The sequence below is a fragment of the Xenopus laevis genome, chromosome 1L (assembly GCF_017654675.1).
Source record: "Xenopus laevis strain J_2021 chromosome 1L, Xenopus_laevis_v10.1, whole genome shotgun sequence".
Lineage (NCBI taxonomy): Eukaryota > Metazoa > Chordata > Amphibia > Anura > Pipidae > Xenopus > Xenopus laevis.
In genome coordinates this window covers 117,944,506-117,970,689 of record NC_054371.1, presented here as the reverse complement: position 1 = coordinate 117,970,689, position 26,184 = coordinate 117,944,506, and the positions used below count along the sequence as shown (strand labels likewise).

The following is a 26,184-nucleotide window of genomic DNA, read 5'->3' as shown; positions in this document are numbered from 1 at the left end:
AGCTGTTTAGAAGCTAATCTTAGAGGTTGTCCATAATCATCAATCAGAAAATCAAACTGATCTGTCATACAAGTTCATTTTTCAGGGCTGATTTTACAATCCTGCTAATTACACTGGTTTAAACAGGTACTGCGTTTTTGGGTCCCAGGACGTCCCCCCTCACCACATCTCTTTCAGAAAATCAGCGTGGGGGGTGTCTGCATCACTAGTACAGATAGTGCAATTGTTTCTGCCTGCATTAGGTTTAATAACTAGAATTTTGACTTTCAAAGTTACCAGGAGTAGTATGTGTATTTTAGTATTGCACAAAGATAGTAACTGTTAGATAATGTGAGATAAGTACAGTATCGCAGGAACCTTATAATCAACATCTGTTGGCTTATGATGTGCATGTGTGTTTTAGATTTCCTAAAGATGTGACTTTTAGAGATGCCTTATAATGTAATTTCTTGTGTCAAAATGATAACATCCGATTTTAAGACATATTTCTGTTAACCGTATATAGATAGTAGGAAACGCAATGATGAAGGGGGTGGTCACATCCAAAAACGGTAACAGTTTACAGGATGATCATGTTAGCAGTTTGTTTCTTTGTGATATTTTTTCTTACACACATTTTTACAGTTGTGCAGAGAAAGGTCTTTTGAATATTAAAGAAGAAGTAAAAAGTTAGGTACCCTTCCAGTGATAGTTTTCACCTACCAGATACCCCAGGACGGTACTCCTATCAGCACAGAAAACTGCACTGGCCCAAGGTTCTTCTCCATGAGCACCACAGAGCCATCCTTTTCCTGCTTCTTAGGGTGAAATGCCAAACTAACAAAAGATAAACAAAAAAACCTAGCCCTTTCACTAGGGATGCACCAAAGCAGAGGTTAGGTTTGGAATTCATCTTTTTTTCAGCAAGATTAGGATTCAGCTGAATCCAAATGTCTGGCTGAACCGAATCTCGCTGTAGATCCTAAAGAGATACTGACATCACAAAATAAGCTTTTTTATTATTTATCATAATATCGTCCTTGAATGTGATTTATATTTTGCCATGAAAGTATTTGCCTGATGCTTTTACATTACTTTCTTACTACCCTGTTCCTCTATGAGAGGGTTGCCATATTTGTGCAGCAGTAGTACGTTAGAATATCTGATGGGTTAAGAAGGGACAGTCAGGTTTAGGAACTTCAAGTGAACTTCAACATGACCTATAGGTAACTTTTGATGTAGATTAATATTTTGAAAAGAACATTTTTAGGGTCAGTATCACTTTAAGATCACTATATCCTTGGCTATTATGCTTGTTCAAGAAATAATCGAATCCACTGGCATTAATAGAAATTAGCCCGCACCTTTGGTGGGGAGACTATTTAAGGTAACAGGTGCCCTTTAGGTACTAGAGCCCAAAACTGCACTGCATCCTCAAGATAAGGCCTCACCAGGGACCTATAAAGAGACAAAATTATGTTTTCATCTCTTGAGTTAATGCCCTTTTTTATGTCCTTGATATCTTAATGTGATTCATTTTACAGATACGGTATGTAGACAACCAGATATGGACATTGCGTTCCCGCCTCATAGCTGGAAATGTTGCAGCTATCAGGAGTTATTGTTTTTCAATAAGTTACAGCCATGTTTTAATAACAGCTATATTTCATGGTTATTTCTCAACTTGAGTTGTGCTTTGCTTTGGAATGGAGCATATTTAGATATTTACACATTTAGGGGCACATTTACTAAGGGTCGAAGTGAATTTTCGAATTTCAAAAACTTTAAATTTCGAAGTAATTTTTGGATACTTCGACCATCGAATAGGCCAAATTCGATTTTGATTTTCGAAGTCAACGTTTTTCACTTCGAATCGAAGTACTGTCTCTTTAAAAAAAAGTTCGCCATCTTAAACCTGACGAATTGCTGTTTAGCCTATGGGGGACCTCCTATAACCTATCTTGAGTGTTTGGGCAAGTTTTGAGAAATCGAAGGATTTTTGGTAAAATCTTACGAATGTACAATTAATCGTCCGACTTGTTCGATTCGAAGGATTTCATCGTATGATGGTACGATTTTAAAAACCCTTCGAATTTGAATGTCGAACTACCCTATTCGATGGTTGAATTTCGACGTTTTTTGCACTTTGAAATTCGACCCTTAGTAAATGTGCCCCTTACAGTGCTGCTTATTTGTCCAGCCTTGGTACAATTGCAGACTGAGGCCATTACATTGTATGAGCATTTCATGGCAAAAAGTTGGCCAAAATGTGACCTTTGCTTGTAAGACAAAGCAGTGGTGCAGATATCACATGTGATACTCTTTGTAAAAATACACCTCACCTTTATTTGTGTAAAATAATAAAGATGCCTTCCATTATTTCCACTGCACATTACTGTCTGGCATCTCATCTCATCTCATTGCCTTCCTGTTTTCTAACATTTATTGGCTATTATGCTCCCTCACTACTGCAGATGATAATGGATACCAACACTTGTCCATAACACCCAAGTCGTAGTGAGCAACCAATTACAGTAAGGGCACCACAGATGAGAACAGACCTCCTGTGTAGAAGCATGTGCATTGTTACCAGTGGCATAACTATAGAGGAAGCAGACCCCACAGTCGCAGGGAAACGGGGGGGGGGCAGGACTGCGGCGTCTGCTTCCTCTATAGCTAACATGAAAAATTCCTCTCTCCCCGCCACTCTCTTACCTGTGGCGGGGAAGGGGGGGCACAACTTGGGGCAGGGAGTGGGCAGAGGTGGGGCGGGAAGTGGGAGGGAGTATTGGCATTGGAGTAACGCCTTCTGAAGATTTTATTGGCAGGTGGACCGGGCACACTCTAGTAATGCCACTGGTTGTTACTGTGGCTCTAGCTTTATCCTATTCTTTGTTAGTCACGCAGGCATAACTGTTATTGTGTTAATGCCATAATATGCAGCTTTGAAAAGGAATTCTAGAAACAGTGAATTTTGTAGCTGACCATCCACCACTGGTACCATTAAAAATAGATTATCAGTACAAATTAGTCAGTATTTTCTATTAAACACAGTGTTTCTTTCACTTTCTAGCTAATGGGAACGACAACAAAAAGTTTAAAGGAGACCGTTCCCCCTGTTCTCCATCAAGAGTCCTTCACATCAGAAAAATTCCAAATGATGTCACAGAGTCTGAGATCATCTCTTTAGGTCTACCTTTTGGCAAAGTTACCAATCTTTTAATGTTGAAAGGAAAAAGCCAGGTATGTTAATTCTTAAATCATTTAAAAAAAAATTTGGATTTTTTTGCATGGCAGTAATATATTTCATATAAATAAATCTTATTTTAAATCATTTTAGCAATAATCATTTAATTTCTAAGTACAAGCAACTTTTATAATAAAGTTTAAATTGATATATAGTTGTGTTGTTGGGCTATAACATGTATATGGCAGCTTTACTTCATGACTTGTTTTTTTATTTTTTTTTTGAATCCTAAAATTTGCCCTTCAGCATAAAATGTTTCATTTTCCCTACTGTAGTGTTGCCTGTTTACATTCCGCTCTATAAACATGGTTACTGAATTTCCAGGCTGTTAGAAATGTAATGCATTTATTGATGCATTTCTCAGCAACATCAAAGAGATGCCCCAAAGTTAATATAGCGAATTATAATTGTTGCTCTGTGTTTGGGTGTATGTTCAGTAGGGACATTGAACCTCCTGCTGCCGAGAAATGTGTAAAAGTGGAAATCCACCACTGTTGTCTTCTGTGGATGTCCAGGTCTTTTTGCATTGCTGAGTTCACCAGTGCTTTCTGTCTTTTTCAGGATGTACCAAACTGTAGATTTTGTCCATGGGACAGTGCAATATATAGCAAATATATCCATATATACAATACAGGCTTTGCTGCTTTTTGACCTTTATGATGATTTTTAAAGGAGAAGGAAAGGTTAAAACTAAGTAAGCCTTATCAGAAAGGTCCATCTAAATATACCAGTAAACCCCCAAAGTGGTGCTGCTCTGAGTCCCCTGTCAAAAGAAATACAGCATTTCTTTCCTTCTATTGTGTACACATGGGCTTCTGTATCAGACTTCCTGCCTTCAGCTTAAACCTCATTGCCCTGGGCAAGAGCATGCTCAGTTTGCTCCTCTTCCCCCTCCCCCTCCCTTCTCTACTGTAATCTGAGCCCAGAGCAGGGAGAGACTCAGGCAGGAAGTGATGTCACACCATGTTAATACTGCAGCTCCTATTCTAAACAAACAGAGAGTTTCTAGAGCTTTTTACTCAGGTATGGTAAAACATTCTACAGAATAAATATAGCATTCTAGCTTGCACTATTGCAGCTAATCTATTGGCAATAAAATTCCTCCGTAGCTTTCCTTCTCCTTTAAGAAACAGAGCATCTAAAGACCTATATATAGAGTATCTAAATATTTTGGTAATGTAGCAGGTCCAGGATTAAGTTGAATTCCAAGGTCTTCTACGTGGTCTGGATTTCATGAGGATGGCCTGTGCTGGAAAATGGTATAATGTGCTTACTACAGGAAAATACCTAAGCTAGCACATATTTATGGTAGCTTTTATAATAGGTTATGGATGAAGGCATTTGAGTACTATGGAAAATAACATTTATGACCCTGTTCAATAAGCAGCATGTGACAAAGGTGCCAGTGAGTGAATGGCTACTTAGACAAGGCTTAAACAGTAATACTTTTTAACCCTCTCCCTGCTAATGAAATGAGTCTACATCATTGGCAGGAAAATTAGAGAGACCATGTTTTCTAGGTTCTTTTTAATCCAGTGACAATGCATGGTCCCAGATTGCATATTCCTGTAGGTATAGTGACCTTTTAAACGAGAACTAAACCCTAAAAATGAATATGGTTAAAAATGCCATATTTGATATACTAAACTTATTGCACCAAAGATTCAGCTTCTCAATAGCAGCAATGATCCAGGACTTAAAACTTTTCACAGGGGGTCACCATCTTGGAAAGTGTCTGCGACACTCACATGCTCAGTGGGCTCTGAGCAACTGATGAGAAGCTTAGCTAAGGGGCCGTCACAAATTATCAAGCAGAATATGAGGTTTGTCTGAAATATAAGATGCTACTACAAGGCTGATTATTAAATTCTGATTCTAACTGCATTGGTTTCTGTGATGCCATGTATTAATTATCTGTATGAATTACTTACTATTCATCCTTATATTGTAACATTTCTATTCTGTATACATAGTGTATTGTGAGTTGCCCCTAAGCTTATGTAGCTCACAGTAGCACAGACCATGTACAGTGATTTAGCAGAAAAGATGATGGGGAGCTACTGGAGTCACTTTGGAGGCACATTATCATAACTGCAAATATATAATCAAATGTAATGTACAACATTTCTAGACTACTTCTTTAGTTAGGCTTTAGTTCTCCTTTAAGAGTTCAGTTTCATATCACTGTGAAATGTGGTTTTTGAGAAAATCAATGAAAACCATATACAAAAACATTAATTTGGTATTCCACTATTTAAACCTTTTATGGTAAAGAATTCCATATTTCCGCAACTGCAGTTGCGGTAACACAAATGTGAATGCAGCCTGAATTTATAAAAGCAACTATTTGCAATTGTTTTAATTTTTTATTGTTTGTTGTTTTGAATTATTATTTAAGCTGAAGCACTGGATGCAGGGGCAGCAAGGGTGAAATGTGGATATCCTTAAGTGTATTGGTGGAAACAAAAGGATAGGTTTAATATGAATTTGAGCTGTATAGGGAACAATTATCTAAACAAAATTTTTTTTTTATGTAATCTGTTTTAGTCTTGTATATTATAACGTGCTTTTCATATTACCTAAGCTACAGAAGCATTAATGCATGTAGATGTCAATAATAACTGTAATGTCTTGGTAGCCTTAAATCATTGCACTTTACATTCTTGCTGTTGTTTTTATAACTGATTCAATTTTTTTCAGGCCTTTTTAGAGATGGCATCTGAAGAAGCAGCAGTCAGTATGGTGAATTACTACACCCCTGTTCCCCCTCATGTCCGCAGTCAGCCTGTGTATATTCAGTATTCAAATCACAGAGAACTGAAAACAGACAACCTCCCTAATCAAGCTGTAAGTAACATGAAGTGAAAAATATTATTAATCATGCACAGATGTTTATTTCTATATTTTACAAAAATATCTCCAAGAATTATTGTAATGTCCAAATCCACAATTCAATAAATACATATGGACTGAGCACAATACCAAATTTATTTAGGCTACAGTATCCAAAAGCTTAACGGCATTTTACATATGTAATGCTGCAAACTGGACAGTTAAGGAAATGTGGGAGATGAGATGTATCAAAATGAAAGTTTTGAGAAGATTTCAGAAATATTATAACAGCTGCTAAATTTAGCATAGTTTTGCAGTTTGGTAGTTTGAAGTAGAAATACATATTTGCCCATTTGAATCAGTATATCTATTCTATGGTTTTCTGTGTAAATATAATTTTAGTGGCAATTTCCAGTATGTAGTCTAAAGCATGCTACTTTCTGGCACATTGCTTTAAAAATGAAAATCCGTATTATACTGCTGTGGGTTTTTTGCAAGTCTCCATAAAACTATATTTTTCTGTATCTGGTATGCTTGGGACACATGGGGCTTTCCAAGTCATATTTTAGCACATAATAAAACGTGTTTCTGATCTTTTTGTTATGAAAAATATGCTGTTTTTGGTGCAGCCAATTTGATTTGCTTATAATGTGTAAACTTTCCAACATGAGGTTGTTGCTAGTGGTAATTCCACCAGGTTGGGGATGAGGTGAATGATGTATAATCTCTGTAAAGAAAGCTTATTGTGTCAGTGCTATATAAAAAAAAGAATAATGATAATAGCAACATTTCTCCTACATAAAACAAATGCAGTAACAAAGTGGTTTAGAAACTATGAGCTAACTGCTAGATATGCTTTAGGGAAAAAGAGGCTAATGTACCTTCTGTCTTGGTATTTCATAACCACTTTTCTTCCCGAAAGGCTACTGTGTAAGCATCATATTACAGGATTTTAGAATTTTGTGCTTCACAGTGCTTTACCTATTTAAAATTTGATCACTGTCCTAAGACATTTAAAAATGTATATGGCCTGTGTAACACAGCAGTTTTTTCACACTAGTTAAATTACTGCAGAAACTTTGCAAGCTGACACTAATTGTACCTGGCACCTCAAACAGTGTCCCTGTTAGACAAGTCACTTTCTGGCAGTCTACTACACATCTGCCTTCCCTGTTGTGGCCTCACAAGCTGAATGTCTTATAAGATAGCAGTGCTTAAAAGCAAACTGACAATTGTCACTAATGCTTCTAACTTGATTCTGATACATTTCAGCATCATCCTCATTTATTTATATAGCACCAGCAAGTTACACAACGCTTTTAGATTTTTAACAAACTGAGTCTTACAATATCTAACAAGAATACAGAATAGAAATGGCACGAGAGTGCCCTGCTGCCATTTACAGTGATTTTCTAAAAAAAACCTGCTGGTTGCTTGTAGTGCAGGGAAAATCACAGGGTGCTGATTTGTCGGGCACCCTCCAGTGACTTTTCTCTTAAGGGAAAACTAAACCACCACACACAAAAAAACCCCATCCACTGCCCCCTCTCAGTCTATTACAAGGAAATGTGTCCCTGTTTGTAAACCTAATCTATAGTTGCAGAGTAGCACAGTTCACTAACCCCATCTTTAGTACCTTTGGGTTTTCTTTTGATAGGTTCACCAGCTCAGAGCTTGCTGGAGAATGTGTAGTTGAAGCTAACCCCAGATTATCTTCAAGTGCCAGCAAGCTCCATGTTGATGAGCTGATCTGAAGAATATCTGCTTTACAAACAGGGACATTTTTTCCTTGTAATATACTCTTCAGGGAGGAGGTTGATGGAGGGCAGTGAATTGGGGCTTATGTTTGTGGACAGTTTAGTTCTACTTTAAAAGTTTGTGACTGTGCTTGTGCCCAGCCATTCCTGGGACAAAGTTTATGTGGAAAGAAGAGATGGCATCCATCTGCCCTATGGAAACATACCTTGGGGTGGTATGATTTATTAAGAATTAGAGCCTCAACCTGGGCTATCAATATGCAATCAAAGTATTTGAGGCATGCTTAAAAGGATACTGTCATGGGAAAAAAAAATAATTCAAAAGGAATCTGTTAATAGTGCTGCTCCAGCAGAATTCTACACTGAAATCCATTTCTCAAAATAGCAAACATATTTTTTTATATTCAGTTTTGAAATCTGACATGGGGCTAGACATATTGTCAATTTCCCAGCTGCCCCAAGTCATGTGACTTGTGCTCTGATAAACTTCAATCATTCTTTACTGCTGTACTGCAAGTTAGAGTGATAACACCCCCCCCCAGCAGCCAAACAAAAGAACAATGGGAAGGTAACCAGATAACAGCTCCCTAACACAAGATAACAGCTGCTTGGTAGATCTAAGAACAGCACTCAATAGTAAAAACCCATGTCTCACTGAGATTCCTTCAGTTACATTGAGAAAGAAAAACAGCAGCCTGCCAGAAAGCATTTCTCTCCTAAAGTGCTGGCACAAATAACATGACAAGGGGCAGCTGGAAAGTTGACAAAATGTGTAGCCCCATGTCAGATTTCAAAATTGAATATAAAAAAATCTGTTTGCTCTTTTGAGAAATGGATTTCAGTACAGAATTCTACTGGAGTAGCACTATTAACTGATGCGTTTTGAAAAAAACACGTTTTCGGATGACAGGATCTCTTTAATAAATTGACATGCCTATTGACTGTAGCTTTTCTCACCCTGTGATCTTTTGTGGCTCCAGACAATACTTCTGAATGATTTCAGGCAATAATTGCATGAAATTTGCTAGAGCTGCATTTCCTCACCATTGGCAGCTGTGCAGCACAATTTCAGGTATTTAGGCTCCCCATTTGGCTTAGTGGAAATCAAAGCATGATTTAGGAGCTTTGGCAAGGCACCAGTCTATATGCTTCAGTATTCTTCAGTATTTATTCTCCTGTTTCCACAAATGACAAAATATGAATTTCACAATAAATATCTGTAAAACAGTATTGTATTTTATATATAACTTTTAAATAAAGGGGTATAAATAATGGAGGCTCAACATTTAATAATGATACATCAATAATACATTATTGGGTACTGCCTTCTTCCAGCATTTTTTTTGTGGGAATCAGAAGCAAAACATGATATGTATTGGTCATTTTAACACTTCTTTGCAATGTTTTATATCCACCAGAGCTCTTGTGTCATGCTCTTCCTAGTATTATTTCTTATTATCTACTTAAAAATATAAACATATTCAGTACTTCCTGTGAGCCTTCTTTTTATAGACAAAAAGTACTGTTTGTTTACTAAAAAACATCACTACTCGCAATGGTTCTCTGATTTAATTTTGTCAAAATAGTAAGTTACAGAAAAGATCAATTGTATGCCATTGAATCAGTGTTATTTGCTGTATTAGAGTGGATGTTGCAATACTCTAGAATACATGAACATAGCAAATCTCCCATATTCTGCCAAAAGAGTGCATTCATACAATGATTACACATTGTTTTCCAAATCTGTGGTGGGAAGATATATGATCACAGAGCTCTCCTCTGGCAATTTCTTTTCTCTTCAGATGATTAGACAAATTTCAGAACTTTGCCATTTTTTGTTCTACAAAGTAGAAAAATTATACCCTTTTCTATGCTTAACTTATATTTTGAAGGATAACCCTATGGCCTTGCACCTTCAGTTTACCATTTTGATGACCTTTAGTTCTTAGGATGTTAAATTTCACACTATATACTTCTTTCATTCCATAAACAATGTCAAATATTTCATCAATAAACAGACGCTGAAGGGGTCACTGAATAGTTATGGGGTCATTAAAGGGGAACTATCACAAAAATTTAACATTAGCTTCCTCATACTAAAGTAAGAAACTTTCTAAATACAACCAATTAAAAATTCTGCATTGTTTCTGAAATAATCTGTCACGATCGGCACCCTAAATCCAGAACAAGTGCTAGGCTCCCTGGTCTTGGCTCCGCTTCCGCCTGTAGCAGGCACATTTCACTTCGGAAGGAGCCCTCCAGTAATCGGATGCCACCAGGTCTTACTAAGAGAGGAGCCTAGCAAGAGTTCTGGACTAGCAAAGGGGCATGATTGTTTACCAAGGATTCAGTAGGAACCAAATAGAATAGCGTGGTCAGACAGGCCGGGTCAGTACAGGCAGAGTTCAAGCAAGGTCAGACAGGCCGGGTCGGTATAGGCAGAGTTCAAGCAAGGTCAGACAGGCTAGGCTCAGGATTGAAGAGTTTGGAATAGTCAGGCAGGCAATGGTCAATACCAGTACAAACAAGCAGGATTCACAAGGAATAAGCACCCAGGAACTAAACAAGTTAGACCTAACAACGGGCAACGAGTTTCATTCAAAAGCCCCTTTAAAGAGGACCCGTCGCCCAAAAAAATCATTCAGAATCCTATTTTATCACATTAGTCAAACAAAATTAACTTTAATTATACTGTATAAATTATTTGAATCTTGCGTCCTTCAGTCTGGGATTTCAAAATTATAGCAAGCAGGCAGCTGCCATTTTGTGGACACTGTTATTAAGGAAAGCCTTGCATCATCTCAGAATATTGTTTGTGCACCAGAATGGGGGACCCGATGTCCATCCCCATGTCCTGGCTACACAATTAAATGCTAAGAGAACGGTGGAATATGTGGAGAGCAGTGACATCTAGGAAGTGCTGAATGGAAAGTGAAAGTAATTGTCTGCCCCGCCTCTATGCCCAGGGCATAGAGGAGTGGCAGACAATATTTGATTGACAGCTGAGATTTTTAAATGAGCTTACAACAGCTACGAATGATAATGAATGATAATAAAAAATAGAAATTGGATTTCATGTTTAATTTGAAAAGGACTTTAATTATACAGATTTTGGTGTCTGGGTGACGGGTCCACTTTAAATACATTTGAATTTTGCGCCATTGCGAGATGACATTATCTTCTAGGCAAAAGGAGCCCTCTATAAGATATACTGAATCATTCATCTGACACCCAACTCCTGAATGAAGACAGAATGAAGAGAAAAAGATGCTGAGAGAGGAATAGTGAAGAAAATCTTGATTATTTCAGAAACAGTACAGAATTTTTAATTGTTTGTATTAAGAAAGTTTATTATTTCAGTATGCTGAAGCTAATATTACATTTTCATTTTCGCAATAGTTCCCCTTTAAGAATGGAGTGGATATGCACTTTTTATTTTGCCCTGCTTTTATGTTGATCAATTTTTTATGAAGCCAATTTGAAATAAAATTATTTAGAGGCATTAAATAGTGGCCTTCACTGGGGAGGAGTGGATAAACCCATTAATCATTACATAAACATATCTACTTACTGCAGAAATAAATAATCAAGTAGATTAGATAATTCTTGGTTGAACCATATATGCCATAGAAAGCATTTTGTGTATAAAAACAGAAACTTCAAACCTGTGTGTTCAAATTGATTTTGTTTATTGCAGAGAGCACAAGCTGCATTGCAAGCTGTGAATGCTGTCCACTCCGGTGGTCTGACACTCACAACTGTGCCTGGAAGTGAAGGTTTGGTCATTCCAGGACATAGTCCAGTCCTCAGAATAATTGTGGAAAATCTCTTTTATCCTGTCACATTGGAAGTCCTGCATCAGGTATAGTACTTATTAGCACTTATTTATTACTTATTGTCTAATTAGGGTATGTTTTTGTTTTTTCATTGCCGTTCTAAATAAATTGCAAAACCTGTAGCCTACCTACCTACCTAGTGAGGGTAGCATTGATTTAGAATGCAAGGCTACATACAGTTAGGCCCATAAATCTTTGGACAGAGACAACTTTTTTAAATTTTGGTTCTGTACATTACCACAATGAATTTTAAATGCATGAAGTGATTGTGTTAAAAAAAGGCTTTAGTTCCTCACATTTTTATGCAATTTTTTTGCTCAGCCCACTGAATTAAATCTGAATGTCTGCAGTTCAACTGCATCTGAGTTGTTTCATTTAAAATACATTGTGGTAATGTACAGAACCAAAATTAGAAAAAAGTTGTCTCTGTCCAAAGATTAACTGTACCACATTGTATTGGTGGGAACATACCAGCAGGTAATGACATTCATAAGCAGGTTCTAGCCTTTTTTTTACCTTGTGGTCTAGCCTTTTTGAGTCCATAATATGTTATGATTAAGCTTTAACTCTCTAGATTCTTTAAGCTAATGAGATGTGTTGAAAAGATTTGTTCTTGACAGATTTTTAAATGTTTTGATTCAACACTGCAGATCTTTTCAAAGTTTGGAACTGTTCTCAAGATCATCACATTTACCAAGAATAACCAGTTCCAAGCTTTGCTTCAGTATGCTGATCCAATGAATGCACATCATGCCAAAGTGGTAAGAGCATGACATTGTTGTATTATAAGTCTTTGGGTTTAATTTGCATGTTTTGCTGTTATCCCTGAGTTTTGGCAGCCATATGTTCTGCATTATCAGAGGCACAAAGCAGCTTTGTGTAATGATGTGCCTAGTAAACAATGGTTCTCAGTAATGAATGTGTCTGAAGGGCATTGGGATCCTGCTGTACAATTGCTGACCTATTTGCAACATTGAGATAAGTCACAATGACTGTGCAAACACTGTAAAATACATCTGCATCTTTTATACTTAACTAGTGTCTGTGAAAAGTTTCAGCAATTATATAGGCCATTAAATGTAAATTAATGTTAGTCATATATTGTAGAAAGCCATGAAAGCTTTGATTGAAGGTATGCTGATGCACAGGTTGGGAGGTGAGCAATTGGTAAAGAATTGTTGTTCCGCTTTAGAGCTGCTGTATCACTTGGCACATCTAGCTGAAGTACAAAAAAATGTATTTGTGGGCAATGAAAGCTCAAGCAAAAACTCTTACATGTTGGCAAGGCATTTGTAGTCGTGACGGTTGTCGTGGAATAACTGTGACTGCAAACCATGTTATGTAAACCTGGGTAAAACACAAGTCTTTCCACTGTGCCCATTGCTTAGTCATGTAATCAGGCAGAATTATTATTTCTCATTTATATAAGTGATGTATAAATGCACATGGACACGTTGGTGAGGACAAGTTGATGCAAGTGTGCTGATGTGGACACACATCTACTCTACTCGCTGCAGGCACCTGTTAGTTCCAGGCAAGATAGCTGCTATAGAGGAAGCAGACCCTTTTCCCTGGGCCCCTTTGTGACTGCGGGGTCTGCTTCCTTTATAGTTATGCCACTGTGGAGTAGGGTTTTACATCACGGTTCTTTTCAGTTTTTAATGGTTATTAATGGCTTGGGGGGACATTTCAAGCAATGTACCTTTGTTGACTGATAACAAAAAATTATGCAGGCCAGTTAATTCCATGCAGGATGTTTCATCCTTACAGGGGTATCTGGATAAACTGGCAATATGAGAAGTTAAGTGGCAGATGAGATTCAGTGTTGATAAATGTAAGGTTATGCACTTGGGATTTAGAAATATGCATGCCATTTAAAACCTTAATGAAACTAAGTACAAATTAGTACTTGTGGACAATAAGCTTAACTATAGTAAGCAATGCAAGTCCACAACAGGAAGGTATTTAAAGAGTATTTAAATAATTGTATATTCAGGAGCACTGACAAGGCCCCATTTAAAATATCTAGTGCAGAAGAGTAACTTCGCTAATAAAGGGTATAGAAGATAAAAATCTCAATTGGAGAATGGTCATCAAGTTTGGATTTTCACACTCTATCTAGATACTGTACAATAAATTAGCTGGACTCTTTACAATTGGTGAAGAACTCCGTCCTTCATTTTCTAACATCACCTCCTCCTTTATATAAGTGTTTAAATCCTGACAGCCATAAATAACTGAGGAAACTGCCTAGAAGACTTTGTGGCCCCTGCTCTTTTTCTCCTTTCTGTTTTAAATCAAGCTGGATGTAATCACTTATTGTGGAGGAACAGAAACTTTGCTTGAAAACAGAAAACAAAACTTAAGACTTGTCCAAATTTAAATCTTTAAAAGCTGCATCCATTTGTGCTGCCACACACCATTAAAGTGTTAAAACAAACATGATGTCTGGTTTAGCAAAAAAATATCGAAAGTAGAAGACAGAGACTCAAAATTAATGCCACTCGAAAAGAATAATGGCAAAAAACCTTGATCAACTCCAGACCTCCATTTTAATTAGCTGAAAGGGGTGGTCTGCTTAGGCAACATAGTAACATGATTTAATGTTTCCTTCAGGTTTATTACAGAGTAGTAAATGAAAATATCTAATGCTAGTTGCCTTGCAGTCTTTAATAATAGGCATCTTTGGTGTTCAGCTGTCATTTTTACTAAATGTTAAATGGAGTTTTTTCCAATAATGAATCTTACAATTTAGTTACACTGTAAAAATGTAATGAATGCATCCCATAAAGTTGTGGTGGTGTTTTTTTTTTTTTTTTTTGTAGTTTTGCACCCATAAGGTAATAAAACAAAGGAAACTATTAATCAAATCTGTGGTGAAGACAAGAGTAGACTCTAGGGATTTATTTTGTATTTGTTACTCAAAAATAAGATGATTTGCACCACCTCCATTATTTTATTGTCAGTTGACACTGGAACGTAAAAAAAATTCCAATTTGCTTATGATTGTGTCTCAATGCAGACTTTATAATAGATGGTAGGAAGAGATAATTATTTGGCAAACTTGTGATATTTCCTCAAATTGCATAATGAAAGAAAATTGATTTCCAAGCAAATTTCTATAATATGTTCATTAAACAAGTTAAATTATGTCAAAGTTGTTTGTAAATGTATTTGCAATTGTAAGGAGTAAATTCAAACCCAGGTCTGTTAATCTGCTGGTTTACAACATTGTTTCAGGGGTCAAAGCCAGGAATGAAAAAGATGTAAACAGCTCAATAGATACCACTTTTAAAGTGGACCTGTCACAAACACATAAAAAGATGTATAATGAAAGTCCTTTGCAAATTAAACACAAAACCCAAATTCATTTTTGTATTCAACCATTCAAACCTGTTATATGTATCATGTGCAGAATCAGCCTGAAATGCGTCTCAGGTAATATTAGACCAGTTGTGTATCATTTCAGAGTTTTTATTTTTTTCACTATGCACCTGTTCAAAGGTACAGATTCACTGTTTTTACAGGACAACAACAATTTTCCCACTAAAATGAATTGTGCCTTAAAGGAACAGGTCAGTGTAAAAATAAAAACTGGATAAATAGGCTGTGCAAAATAAAAAATGTTTCTGATATAGTTAGTTAGGCAAAAATAAAGGCTGGAGTGACTGGATGTCTAACAGAACAGAACACTACTTCCTGCTTTTCAGCTCTCTAACTCTGAGTTAGTCAGCTACTTGAAGGGGGGGGGTCATATGGGACATAACTGTTCAGTGAGTTTGCAATTGATCCTCCGCATACAGCTCAGATTCAAAAGCAAACCGTTATGTCCTATGTGCCCCCCCTCAAGTCACTGATTTGTTACTGCCTGGTAACCAATCAGTGGAAACCAAGAGAGTTGCACAGCAGGAAGTAGTGTTCTGGCTATTATGTGAGACATCTAGTCACTCCAGCCTTTATACATTACATTTTGCCTGACTATATTAGAACCATTTTTATTTAGCAAAGCCTATCTATTTACCCAGTTTTTATTTTTATACTGAACAATTCCTTTAAGTGCCACATATATACTATAACAGTCTGATAAAGCCTACTACACCTGAATGTATTATTACAAACAAACTGCTGTGTCAATTAACAAGCTAGCTGCAATTATTGTACTAAGAGCAGGTGGGAATGGTCCATCACTTGGAGAATATCTGTTACTTTGGCCAGTTTAACTCTGCATAGAAGGTTTCTTGTGCTAACTTTGTTTAATTCAAGCTCTTTTGCTCAATAGTAGCCATGAGTACGAGAAACACCTATATTTGTAAAGTTGTCAAGCTTACTGTTTGATATATTTTTTTATTAGTTGCTGCTGCCTAATTTCATGGATTTTACCAAACTGTTAAACTTTTAAGACATTATTTAACACGGATAATAAACATGCTTTTTTGTCAGACCACTTTGGGAGTCCGTTACAAAAAGTATAGCAAATATATATATCTATAGATATCTAACTTTCCCCAAAGCTTAACCATACAGATAAAGTGTTAGTGTTACACTCATATGAGTTTTTTGCTTAGCCAGCACATTTTATGATTTTGCTGTTTAAAGCTTGAATTTATGACAGAGTAATTGGCACCTATATAAATATCTTTTTGATGAAAGGGTTCAGTGTAATTTAAAATGTCAAAATAAATCATTCACTGTAATTAAAAAAAATATACTTTAAAACATAGTTAAATGTTTATGAAGAACTTTGGCAATTAATGTGCCAAGTATGTGGCAACGCATCTGTGGCCACAATTGTGGGCCTACTTTAGTTACAGGTACCAGCATGCACGAATATACATTAAAGAGATACTGACACCAGAAATGTAACCATTTTTACATCTATCATAATATTGGCTTTGTTTGCTACTGTAGGGATGTGTAAAATATCCACCCCTAGTATTTTGTGCAGGCAGTCCCTCCATGTTATGGACACCTAATTGGGTCCTAAAATAGAGTTGGGAGGGGTACTGTTGACTCTTGCTATTTCTCACAGTGACCAGCAGATGGCACTGTGTTAGAGTATAAAAGGCTCTGGAGCCATACTTTCAGGGTCCATTTTGTGCTGGCTCTAGCCTGTGCAGGAGGCAGAGCTCGAGTGGAACCTAGACAGGTCAGGTCTAGTAAGAATAGGCTACTCACCCTTATAGATCACGCTAGGAGTGACAGATTATTTAACTGAGCAGCTTGAGGCTCCTACGAGGATTGTAGTGGGATTAAGATCCCAGGGTACTCATTGCCCAGAAGTAGGGACTAAGTGTACAGACCTAGGGTAGATAGATTCCCCTCAGGTTCCACTTAGGGAAAAGGCTGAAAGCTGGGTGTACCTCCTCAAAGCTGCATGTATTGTTCCTATCTCTGAGGAGAATCATACTGACCAAAGGTGTTGTGAGTACTGCCTATTCAATGTACTGTATGATCCTGCAATGTTCTGATCTATGTACACTCCACTGAGGATTGTATACTGTGCTTAATAAATCTGTTATTTGGTTAAGTTATAAGAACCACTGGTGCCCAATTCTTTGCACCCTGATTAGTTATAGTTGCACTACACCCTGCTTCCACCTTGATGCGAAGGCTCACCCCCTAAGGTTTTAAGGTCTCATCCGGAGCATATGTTTGGGGAGTGAAGCTTATAGTAGAGTAAGGTGCACTCAATTTACTATAGCGCTACACTACTTTTTTAAGTAGCCATAAAGTATAGGTATTTGCTCAACGCTTTTACATTACCCATCTGACTCCTCGTGCTGGTCTATGGGGGGCTGCCATATTTGTGCAGCATAAGTCTGTTAGCATTAGAAACTTTAACTGACAGGCTGAGTTGGGACAATGAGGTTGGCAAAACAGATTATTTACAAAAACAGACCTCTCTGCAAAAATAAACATGGCCTATAGGTAACGTTTAATGTACATTCATATTTTAAAACGTAGTTTATTAGCGTCGGTATCACTTTAAATACAGTACACACAACCAATTTTTTTTTAACCTTTAAAGGTTAACTAAAGCTTAACTAAATTTGTAGGCTAGAAATGTTGTACATTATGTCTTGGTCTTCCGTACCAGCCCAAGGCAAACACAGCCCTTTAGCAGGGAAGATCTGTGCTTAAGGACCCACTCTAAATATACAGTACACATAGGGACAGATTTATTAAGGGTTGAAGTGAAAATTCAAATTTTCCAGTTTTATTATGGGAATTCGACTAGGGAATTGTTAAAATTCGATTGAAGTTTTTTAAAAAATTGGAATTAGATTTTCGAGTTTATCGTACACTGGCCCAAATGTATGGCTCAAATTCCACTTTCTATTTTCAATTAAATTCTGTACTATTTTGGAAATAATCATGTTTACTCTATTTTTTCTCTCCCCTCTGAACAATCTCGCCCTCTACATGCAGATACATACACATACTTTATTTTTACAACTTTGTTTATTAACAACAATTTTTCTCATCTTAACTTCTTATAAATATAATGCTCACTTTTTTTCTGCAGGCTCTAGATGGACAGAATATATATAATGCATGCTGCACTCTGCGCATTGAATTTTCCAAGCTGACTAGCCTTAATGTCAAATACAACAATGACAAGAGCAGAGACTTCACACGCCTTGATCTACCTACTGGAGATGGACAACCTTCTCTCGATACCACAATGGCTGCAGCTTTTGGTAAGGCCTAAAACTGATATTGAAACATGTTCTGTGTATTTTCTGAGGGTGTTTTTGACAGCAAATACCATTCATCTGTTTTTCACTTTAACAAAAATGCTCTTCTCCAGGGGGAATAAGTGGCTCAGTTAATTGTACGCAATATGGTTTACTGTTCTGCATTTATTTTAAGTGCTCAACTTCACTCCACAATTTAAATATGTAGTTTACTTATGCGTTACTTATGAGTTGCTTTTTTGATACATATGCATAATTGTGAGAGATGTAGCAGTCTACAAATAAGTACCCCTGGCTGGTACATATTTTATGTACTGTAAGAAGCGTCATAGGGGGTGTATGACAGTTTCTTCAGATCTCTTTTTAGGGAACTCTATAGGAAAGATCCAATTATTTAAAGAATCCATTACACGTTACAGATTTACCCACATGAATCTTATTTCTTCATTATACAAAAAAAAAACTTAACTTGTCTTTGGGAGAAAGAGACTATGTACTGAATGAGCAGATCTGTATTTATGACATAACACCTTCTTAATGGAATGATTCTGAATTATATTTATGCAGCATTAAGATCCACTTTATACATAAAATGCACCATGCTTTGTTGCTAAGCAACAAGTTCATTCTGGTAAGCGTAAGCACTGCAAACCGCAGTTAGATGAAGTCCCCTGAGAAAATGGAAACAATGCGATATTACTCAGTATACTTATTGAATAATTTTGGACAACATACTATATCGGCATTCTCCTCATTTGTACAGGCAGATTACTAATCTTTAGGTGAGAGAATAAATCCAGTTGTAGCTACTTTGTCGGGAAAGACAGCATTTTTTCCCCCACTCCATTCTCTGAAGTGACATGTTGCACAGATATTGTACGGCTAATTATCAGATTGAACTGTGACTAAATGTAAAACCTTTACAACCATTTTTTGTCATTTTTTTTTCTTTGTTTGCATAGTGGAAATATTACAAGCCAAGTGTCAATTGATACGACAAAAAAAAAAACACTTAAAATATCAGAATGACCCAGTCAACAAGATTGTTACAAAAACCATACAAGCAACCACACTGACATTTTATGCATTCTTCTCACCATATAATTAGCTTGCTATCTTGCAGATTACAGATTCCCTTTTATATAAGAAAAGTATCTGTTTGGAAACTGTTTGTATTGTATTCATTCCACATAAATGTATTATTGCATCTATTTCTTAATTTTTTTCTTAAGGTGCTCCAGGGATTATATCCTCCCCATATGCAGGGGCTGCAGGGTTTGCACCAGCTATTGGCTTTCCTCAGGCAGGTAAGTGTTATCAAGACATACAGTGAAACTGGACAGTGGCACGGTCGAGTCAGTTTTCAAATTCTAGTAAGAAAAATTGCACCACTGGTTTGTTTTTTAACTTGAGCTTAGCAATTGTCATGCTCCTGCTATCCAGTTCATCCCATTCTTAGTATTCAATAAAGCAACAAAATATTCCTCATTACTGCACACATGGGTACCTAATAACTGACAAACAAACTGATATACACATATATACACACATATATATATATATATATACACACACACACACACACACACACACACGGTCCATAGATCCTCCGCACACCATTACGTTGCAATTACCCAGGTGCTACCAATACACTGCCGTATTATTCATTCATCCAAGAAGTAGGTGCACACTGGGATTTAATAAATATAAAATTTAATTTTTAATTGTCATCTTTAAAAATCGGCCGATTTTTAAAGATGACAATTAAAAATTACATTTTATATTTATTAAATCCCAGTTGGTCAGATGGCAAGTGTGTACATTTGAAAACCCCTTGGCATTTGTTTTGTTACTTTTGGTCATACCATGTGAAATGCTGAAATATGATTGGTCAAAGAGAATTGGTGCCCATTGTGGGTAGGGGCCAAAGTCTTGAGTAAAAAAAGAAAAGATAGTTGTTGACCTTATCCTGAATGAGAAAATAGCCTTAAAAATATCACACTCTTTGTGCAACAAAATTACTCCATCTTTTTTGAACCTCAAATATCTGGTACCATCCAGATCAGTCAGTGATACTGTATCTGAATTCAGATAACTTGTTTGGGCTTTGATATTTCAGTGACTTTAAAGCTAGTTTAAATTGCCAACATATGGTATGGAGTTGGAGTGCATATGGGGTTTGACACAAGTAAGCACAAATTGAATTAATTACAGTATTTAAAAATAGAAATGCCTGCACTCCCCCACCCATGCAAAATGTAAATCTCATACAGAAGAAAATGATCAAATGTTTGATCGAGGTTGGATTTCTAGGAACTGGCAGTTTGCTGAACCCTAGTCTTGAAGGATATTTTTTTTATTCTTCTCTTTATCCAAAATATTTTTTTCCTTTCTTTAGCTTTTCTGAATCTGCTGTAAGGGCAACTGTAAGCAGCAGCAATGGCTTCTAGAACTCCCCCTAAAATGAACTGTTCAGTATTTAAATAAAAACTGAATAAATGAATAGGCTGTGCAAAACAAAAAATGTTTCTAATAGTATAGTTAGTTAGCCAAAAATGTAATCTATATAAGTTGGAGTGACTGAATGTCTAACATAATAACCAGAACACTACTTCCTGCTTTGCAGCTCTCTAACTCTAGTCAGCAACTTTAAGAGGGGCCACATGGGACGTAACTGTTCAGTGAGTTTGCAACTGATCCTTAGCATGCAGGTCAGATTCATGGATGGAGGGGTTTGTTTATATTGCACATATTATGGGTTATGCACTTTATTGATTGGTTGTGAGAAAAAGGTAATAGATGTGCACTTTATTGCACAATACATGGATGATAACAATAAATAATGTGAATTGTGGTTGTACAGTTTTTAGATAAGGTTGTGATTGCACAAATAAATGGTATAAAAAAAGACATAGCCTTGTGTCAAAATAAAGGAGTGGAAGTTGGAAAATGGGTTTTCTTCTTTGTATTTAATTTATATATTCTTAGCTTTAAGTGTATATTGATGTATGTTTTGTTCTTTAACACAGTATATGCTTGTTTTGTGAGTGTATAATATATATATTATATGGTCTTGGGCAGGAAAGGAACATAATAATTTCATCTCATTATGTATGCATTTTTTTCTTGTATGTAGAAGAGATGACAATAAATATGACTTGATAGTTATGAACCATATGCCCCCCCCCAAAGCCATTGATTAGTTACTGACTGGTAACCAATCAGTGGAAACCAAGAGAGCTCTAAAGCAGGAAGAAGTGTTCTGGCAATAATGTTAAGACATCTGGTCACAGTGACATAACTATAGAGGAAGCAGACCCCGCAGTCGCAGGGGGTCCCGGAGAACAGGGGGCCTGGACTGCAGGGTGTGCTTCCTCTATACCCAATAAGAAAAATTTCTGCCCTTACCTGCGGCAAGGGGACTCAAGTCAGCACTGAGTGGGCAGAGTCAGGGTGGGGTGGTGGGCGGGATGGGAAGTGGGTGGGAGGATAGCAATCGGAGTGCGCCAGGCCCCACTGAAGATTTTTTTGCAGGGGGGCAGGGTGCACTCTAGTTATGCCACTGTCTGGCATAAGATTAAATTTTTTGACTAACTATTCTTAAAACATTCTATATATTATATATATTTTTTAAATTATAATCTACACTGTTTCTATGTGCTGTGTCCTCAAGTAGCTTTCTGCCTCTGTTCTATTGTAATATGCACAATGCCACACTTCAGATTATACCCCTTTTATTCACCTATGCTTTTCATTATTATTCTTGTGTCTGCCTGTAGTCCCTCTGTACCTGTGTTGTAGCTGCATTTTTGTCCTCTTTTGATATAATTGACTTTTGTGGCATCCTGGCCATATATGCTATATTGCTGCAGGTTGTTGCAGTGGTGGAATGGGAAAGGAAACACAAAGGTTGGAAAGTGCATGGGGGAACAACACCAGTGATTAACAGAGAGTAGAAGGGGGAGAAGAACAGAAGGTTAAAGCAGCAAAGTGAGCAATACATACAGGAGGATGGTGGATGTGCCAGTAGGAGAGGCAGAGGGCAGAAGATTGGAGAGGGACCTGGGCCAGTGGGACAGAGTAAGCAAGACACATTGTAAGTGATTGGAGATTGATAGATGGAGGTTGGTTGTGGCAGGCGGAACAAAACCAGAGAGCGATGGAGGGTGGGAGGGAGGGACAGAGGGAGCTTGACCGGAGACAGAGGAGGGAGAGAGACTCTTGAGTTAGTGTGACCAGAGATGGAGGAGGAGCGGAAGAGAGAGAGAGACTCAGGGGGAGTGGAAGAGGAATAGAGACTCTGAGGGTGCATTGGCAGAGGGTGCAAGAATGGGAACTGAGAGGGAAGGAAAGACAGCAAGAGTGAAGGAGGAGTGAGTGTGTGCACCATTTGAAGTAAGAAAGTGGCTGAAGTCATATGCAAGGTGGACAGGCTAGAGGAGAAGTTTTAGCGAGAGTGCAGCAGTAACAACTGCTGTATCTTTTAGATAAATTACAGTCTGGCACAATAGGGAATTTGCTGATCTGTATACATTTGTGTATATATATATATATATATATATATATATATATATATATATATATATATATATATATATATAAAAATTAGGGATGCACTGAATCCACTATTTTGGATTGGGCCGAACCCCCACATGCTTCACAAATGATTCGGCCCAATACCGATCCAAAGCCTAATTTTCATATGCAAATTAGGGGTGGGAAGGGGAAAACATCTTTTACTTCCTAGTTTTGTGACACCCGATTTCCCTCCCCGCCCCTAATTTGTATATGCAAATTAGGAGTTGGTTCGGCGAGGAAGAAGGATTCAACTGAATCCGAATCCTGCTGAAAAAGGCCGCATCCTGGATTCGGTACATCATACACACATATATATATATATATATATATATATATATATATATATATATATATATATATATATATATATATATATAATATCTGTATGGGATTTAAAAAGATTTCAAAATAATTTCAAGCCATTCCACTGTCCAGAAAATAGTCTACAAGTGGAAGACTTTGAAAACAACTTCCAACATGCCCAGGTCTGGGCGTCCAAGCAAGTTCAACCCGAGAGTAGACCACAAGATGCTAAAAGAAGTCTCCAAAAGCCCTAAGATGTCATCACGGGACCTACAGCAGGCTCTTGCTACTGTTGATGTGAAAGTGCAAAATATTTTTATTTTTACTCCCAGATCAGCTCTTTTGATTCCCATTTGAGCATTGCTGTCCTCAGGTAGCTGTAGTTGCAGCTGTACATTAACAGTACCTCCCTGAGAATCTTGGGAATTTTCTTTTTGGTCTATTTCCCTTACCTTTGCTTTCATCTGCTCCAAGTACAGTGAAACGCTTCAATTTCTGCTGTGGTGGTTGAGTCACTGTTGACCAATTTCTGTTTGACAGATCAATAACATGATGCATAGATAGACCATTTATTCTCTTAACTATAATGATAGTCGTAGCAAGTTTTCAGCGTATTCAAGCTAGATACTTGCTATTTTTCATTTCAAAAGTGTGTTGGTTGGCTTGAGGTAAACATACATGGACTGATAAATATCACTGATTGAGCCTCTCCTGATCAAATCTGCAGTTTATTGGCCCATGTAGGAGACCTGACTATCTGATATGTAGCTGAATAATGGCCAGATATCTATCTATTGAGCAGGTTAGAAAATCCTTTGGCAAATTGATGTCCCTTTCTCTTCCAGCAGGTGTGTGTATTGGTCTGTGTTCCAAACAATCTATCTATAGCTTTGGCTCACCCTGTGGGTAGTCCACATGTTGGGTAATGTCACCAGACAAGCAGGTCTTTGTGTATGCCCACCTTGACACTTCAACATGCTTATAAGTTACACACTTTTAGAATTGAAATGCTGGATTTCTCACTGAATTAATTATCTAAAGTTAAAACCAATGTATCCTAAAACGTTTGCAGAATTTTATATTATAATAAATGTATGTTTGTTATTAAAAGATCATTTTTAAACTTAAGAATAAAGTTTTCTCCACAGGACTTTCAGTTCCAGGTTTACCAGGACTTGGACCTCTTGCTCTTACCACTTCTGCCATCACTGGGCGAATGGCCATCCCTGGAATGACTGCAATTCCAGGTCATTCTGTGTTGTTGGTTAGCAACCTAAACCCTGATGTAAGTCCCATTTTATAGCATGTAGAAATATACAGCAAGAACTTAATTTAAAGAGCTGTAAAGTGCCACCATATCAATGATATGCTATGTATCATCACTGTTTCTTTACAGTTCACTGCTGCTTTTTTGCTGAGCAAACATTCTGTACCGAGATTAGTTACAGGATTATCACACCAAATTATTGTCAGTATTGAATATATTATAAAGTAGTCAATAGAATTTATAGTAACATTCATGAAGGGGCCTTCTGAGGCTCTGTCTAGATACAATCTTATTCCTCTAGATAAATACGAATTCATTTTTTTTAGTTTAAGGTTATGTTTTTTGGTGCTCCTTTGTAATCAATCACCTCTGTTGCATTACTGCATTTAGTGCATTATGTATCTTCTAAGATAACTTAATATTTATGGCCACAAGATAGGGTTCTCCATACTCCATGCTGGAGTCTCTGATATGGCCACTAGAGGGAGCCATAGTTTCATCGAACATTTTATCATATTTTAATTAAAACATCCCATAGTGATTATAAAATCAAAGCAATGGTATGCATAATACATTATTGTATGATGGTGCAAAGAACTAATTGGTTGTAAGCCCCTTCAGGTATTCTGTTGTCAGTATTAATTCCTAAGGGCTTGTCTTATTATTACTATAAACAAATATTTATAAAGGGTTAACATGCATGTATGTTGGTGCTGTATGATATAATGTCAGATATAATAATATATCTACTACCTTGCACTTACATGTACCCTTCTGAATCTGACACAGACCCTCATCTACACCTTTCCCTACATGTTCAGTGAATGTGCTGGAAAGTCTTTGTGTATGTGCCAATCATCTAGGACTAGACCTGCGGCCCCAGGCAGGCAGGGGCCAGGTGGCATTTTTAAAAAAGGAGTTTTTGTGTGCTCATTTTATGGAACAGTGCTGTATGTCTTTTGATGATTTTGCCTCAAATAAAATAAAATTGCATCAAATAAAAATCCCTCTTGCTTATAACTATTTATTAATTTCACAGGTTATCTTCCCTCACGGGCTGTTTATTTTGTTTGGTAAGTTCTTTAAATCTGTTCTTCATTGAACTACGGATTTCAATTTTGACATCTTTGCAGTATTTGTTTTTATATTAAGAAAATTGTGTTGTACACACTGTATAAATAAAAGTGTATTAAAATTCCTGATTGTGTATAAAGGGGTCTATGGAGATGTTCAGCGTGTCAAGATATTATTCAACAAAAAAGAAAATGCATTGGTGCAGATGGCAGATGCAACCCAAGCACAACTTGGTAGGTATTTGTTCACTGTAGAGGCTCTCTTACGTTGTGAAACTTCTCTAGATCACTTGTAAACCAATTACTTATGGACCAAACACCCCTTTGCAAGTGCTCTATACACACACACACACACACACACACACACTAATTCAACATTGTACAATAGTATTTTAAATTAAGGTAGTTAAAAGTTTTCAATGATGCATGAAAACATGAATCAAACGCACTTAAGGAAATCATCGCTTCTGCATTTCAAATGTTCAAATATTTTTCAAGTGCAGCATCCTTATGGTTTGTTGTACATTGTAGGTTAAACTAATCCCAGTAGCATTTACTAGTCGCCTGTTTAAAAGCAAACATTTTATTGGTTGCCATAGGTTACGGCTCCTGGG

General features: G+C 37.0%; 1 protein-coding gene across 5 annotated transcripts in view; it reads left to right on the top strand.

The window, feature by feature from the left end:
- ptbp3.L (polypyrimidine tract binding protein 3 L homeolog) overlaps positions 1-26,184 on the top strand; it is a 98,710-nt gene that overhangs the window by 59,993 nt on the left and 12,533 nt on the right. For 4 of the 5 annotated variants that reach the window (XM_018256397.2, XM_018256403.2, XM_018256411.2 and 1 more), the window contains 9 exons: positions 3,053-3,222; positions 5,927-6,073; positions 11,513-11,677; positions 12,302-12,412; positions 18,178-18,352; positions 19,582-19,656; positions 24,367-24,515; positions 25,537-25,570; positions 25,712-25,804. In XM_018256397.2, the coding sequence (XP_018111886.1) occupies positions 3,053-3,222; positions 5,927-6,073; positions 11,513-11,677; positions 12,302-12,412; positions 18,178-18,352; positions 19,582-19,656; positions 24,367-24,515; positions 25,537-25,570; positions 25,712-25,804 (1,119 nt within the window). The remainder of the gene's footprint in view (positions 1-3,052; positions 3,223-5,926; positions 6,074-11,512; positions 11,678-12,301; positions 12,413-18,177; positions 18,353-19,581; positions 19,657-24,366; positions 24,516-25,536; positions 25,571-25,711; positions 25,805-26,184) is intronic. The other variant, XM_018256402.2, reaches the window with a different exon arrangement.